The sequence below is a fragment of the Apium graveolens genome, chromosome 6, assembly GCF_009905375.1.
Source record: "Apium graveolens cultivar Ventura chromosome 6, ASM990537v1, whole genome shotgun sequence".
Lineage (NCBI taxonomy): Eukaryota > Viridiplantae > Streptophyta > Magnoliopsida > Apiales > Apiaceae > Apium > Apium graveolens.
This window is the reverse complement of record NC_133652.1, coordinates 31,419,081-31,422,384: the sequence shown is the minus strand read 5'-3', so window position 1 is coordinate 31,422,384 and position 3,304 is coordinate 31,419,081. Positions and strand designations below refer to the sequence as shown.

At 32.2% G+C, this 3,304-nt stretch overlaps 1 protein-coding gene across 1 annotated transcript; it reads right to left on the bottom strand.

The window, feature by feature from the left end:
- Positions 1-1,015: 1,015 nt before the first annotated feature.
- LOC141664859 (transcription factor MYB53-like) lies at positions 1,016-2,598 on the bottom strand. The gene is made up of 2 exons (XM_074470814.1): positions 2,333-2,598; positions 1,016-1,754 (listed from the first exon to the last, which is right to left on the bottom strand). Exons 1-2 carry the CDS (start codon positions 2,596-2,598, stop codon positions 1,016-1,018), a joined length of 1,005 nt encoding a protein of 334 aa, XP_074326915.1.
- Between the last annotated feature and the right edge of the window lie 706 nt (positions 2,599-3,304).

Genomic DNA, 3,304 nt, shown 5'->3' with positions numbered 1-3,304 from the left:
GACTCTGATTAGGCTACCATAAAAATTTTTAGTCCAAATAATATGTTTAGCTTAAAAAATAAAAAAATGAATATATATGCACATTTATAATAATTTAAACATGTTTTGACAATTTTACCCCTGCATCTATTAAGATTTAACATAAAATTTTAACGGCTAATGTACGGAGTCCCTATATTATAAAAAATTATAATTTAGGCATCACATTTACATGAATAAAATTTTAGCTATTTTTGTGCAAAATTAATATTATTCGAATATATAAAATACAATTAAGTCTAAATTATTACTACTAGTTAAAAGTATTTTTGAGAAGTTGGAGTGGGCTTTCAAACGAGTGTCTAGTAAGAGCATCCAGCATAGGCACAAACAATATGATATTGTGCACTTTATTTGGAAAGTAATTTACAAATGTACCGCCATAAACCAAGGGGTACTTGTTGTAAAAGGCATGTCTATAAGCTTCATGATTTTTGCCAAAAAAACACCATTATGATTAAATATAATAAATTTAAAATATAATTATATTCCATTAATATAGAGTGAACTTAAATATTAAATTAAAGTTAATTGACATTAACAACCAGATATCACACTAATACGTAAATAAACGTAATTATTTTAGAATTATATAATTTCTGGATATTTCTAATATATAAATGATTATTTAAAAATTAGTGACAAGAACCCTAACTAGTATTCGAATTATGGACGACTGACCAACAAAATTTAAGCTGTACTGTACTTTGCACTATTTATCTTCCTTAATTGGTAAAAAGAAAATCATAAATGGACAGAGTAGTTTCTGTTCCTCAAAGAACTCCTTACTCCCGGACCCGGTTCGTTCATCCTTTGAAGTAGTGTATATTATCTCATACATGAACTATTTTCTGATTCTTTGGTAATTATAAAAATTAATAAACATATATTATTTTAACTGAAAATTGAGGATACACTGGCACATGTTCCTGTCCAATGGAAATTAATCAATGAAATTGCAATATTCAGACCATCACTAGAGATCTTTAATCAGATCTTTCCAGAAACTATTACACCCATCTCCATCTTCCAGTAGGTCTTCCCAAGTCCCAACCATTTCCGAGGCAGCTGGTGGTTCAGTGGGAAAGCTAGTTTGATTCATTGGCTTCACACCAAAGGACTCCATATCAGTGGCTGAAACTAATGAAGGAAGCATGGTTTCCTTCTGAGAACTGTTTTTAATTGCATCGTTATGGAAAACTTCTGGCCTTAATCGGCCTTTCATGTGGAATGCAGATGAGTTGTTGATGGCAAAATCTTCACCTAGACTTAGAGGGATATGTGTGTTTGGAAAGGTATAGGAATCTTGGTTATAAGGAGCATTTGTTCCATTACTAAGCCCATTGCATTGAGATAAATATGAGGATTGCAAGAGACTATTTTCTTGAATGGCATATGGGAGTGGTTTAGTACTATTTATGATCTGCCATAGGTTTTGCAAGAGTTGCATATTTGGTGCAGGTTGTGGGAGGAGTGATCTTAGGCTAGCTAGGGCACTATCCAAAGGATTCGCGATCACTAAGTTGGTTAAGTTTGAGGTGGACAGCAAATGTGAGTAATTAGCTAGAAAATTATTGAGCTGGTTTATAATCATAGGTTCATGTGTTTTTGGGTCAATACCACTGTTGACAAGCTTCTTTCTGACATGAGTATTCCAGAAGTTCTTGATTTCATTATCTGTCCTTCCCGGAAGATGGGCAGCAATTTGTGACCACCTGAAATTAGGTACATAAATATATATGAGTTAAGTGCCCATAACCAAAGTGAAAGAAAGCACAAAAAAAAGGAGCCAATCGGCCAAGTGTTCAGTATTAAAGATGATCAACTACAGTTCTATTTGTAAACATCAATACAATTTGTTAAATGATCTGCCTATCAAGCTGCACATTTTCTTGCCAAACAATCTTGAAGTACAGGTGATCGTACAATCAAAAGGAGGGTTCTGTTCCTCCTAATCTTTAGAAATTCTGTAGAACGATTGCTCTTTTTATTGAAATGATTTAGTCAAGAACAAAAAAGACAATTACATGGCTCACCAAGTGATCACCTACCGGATATAACATAATTTTTTAACACTAAATTGGTATTGAACATAATTTTTTAATTAGGCCAAAATGTTAAGTGAAATCTACTTCTGTATGCAACTTGGCTTCCCAATGTTAAAGCCGTATTGTGCTATTATGCATGTTTAGTTCGTTTACAGCGTGCTGCACAACCACCCACACACACACACGACGAGACACGTAGACGTAGTACACTACAAACACATGCATTCTTATGATCATGAACTTACTTGTTTCCAATAGCAGAATGCAGGTTGATGATCATCTGCTCCTCTTCATCTGAAAACTTACCCCTCTTAATATCAGGCCTTAAATAATTAGTCCACCTCAGCCTGCAGCTTTTACCGCACCTGTTTAAACCAGCTAGCTTAGGAAGTGCTCTCCAGCTTCCATGCCCTGCATTCTTTTGAATATAATTCACCAATATCTTATCCTCTTCTGGAGTCCATGGCCCCTTCTTTAAACCTTCGTTGCCACTGCTCGGAGATCGGCCCATCTAACAGGGACAATAATTTTTTTATCCCCAACAAGTCAGTCTGGAGATATATGGCTCTTAGTGCTAATGCTTGAACAACAACTTCCTATTTAAAAGAGCTGGGATATCCTCCATCCATATGGGAAGGTCAATATATATATAATTTAATAAATGACTAACAATGGTTGAATGTAATTAATTTATAAACCAATTTACCTAGATTATGGATAAAATGAAGCTGTTAAATTCGTTTTGTTTTGCTACTTTTTTTTAACTAGCTAGGTTTGCCTTGTTCCAGTTTGCTGCTTCTAGGTACTTAAATATTGAATCAAGTCTTATTTCATCATCATAATATGATCATCAATAATGTCTTGTTCTTATTCTAAACTTTTGGCAATTTGAACTAGAGTTAATTGCATTTTGCAATACCTACATTTTATTAAATAATAAAATTATATACTTACTTTCAAAAATACAGTTTGGAACCCCTAACTTTAGATATCAAATATAATATGCATCCTTTTAACCATTTTGTTAAAAATATTTATATCGTGGAGGGTAAAATTGAAATTCAGCAAAATATTTAAATAATAATTTTAAATTTTTTTAAATTAAACTAAAATTTAGAATTCCAAATTATAAAAATAATATTAATGTCAATTATTTTATTACTCAGTATAATTTTTAAAATTTTAAAATATAGATATATTTAGAAACTTTATGATTA

Coding starts and splice junctions, on each gene's coding strand:
- LOC141664859 (XM_074470814.1), bottom strand. CDS start 2,598: ATGGGCCGATCTCCGAGCAGTGGCAACGAAGGTTTAAAGAAGGGGCCA. Junction 1,755..2,332: donor CATTCTGCTATTGGAAACAA/GTAAGTTCATGA, acceptor ACCTAATTTCAG/GTGGTCACAAATTGCTGCCC.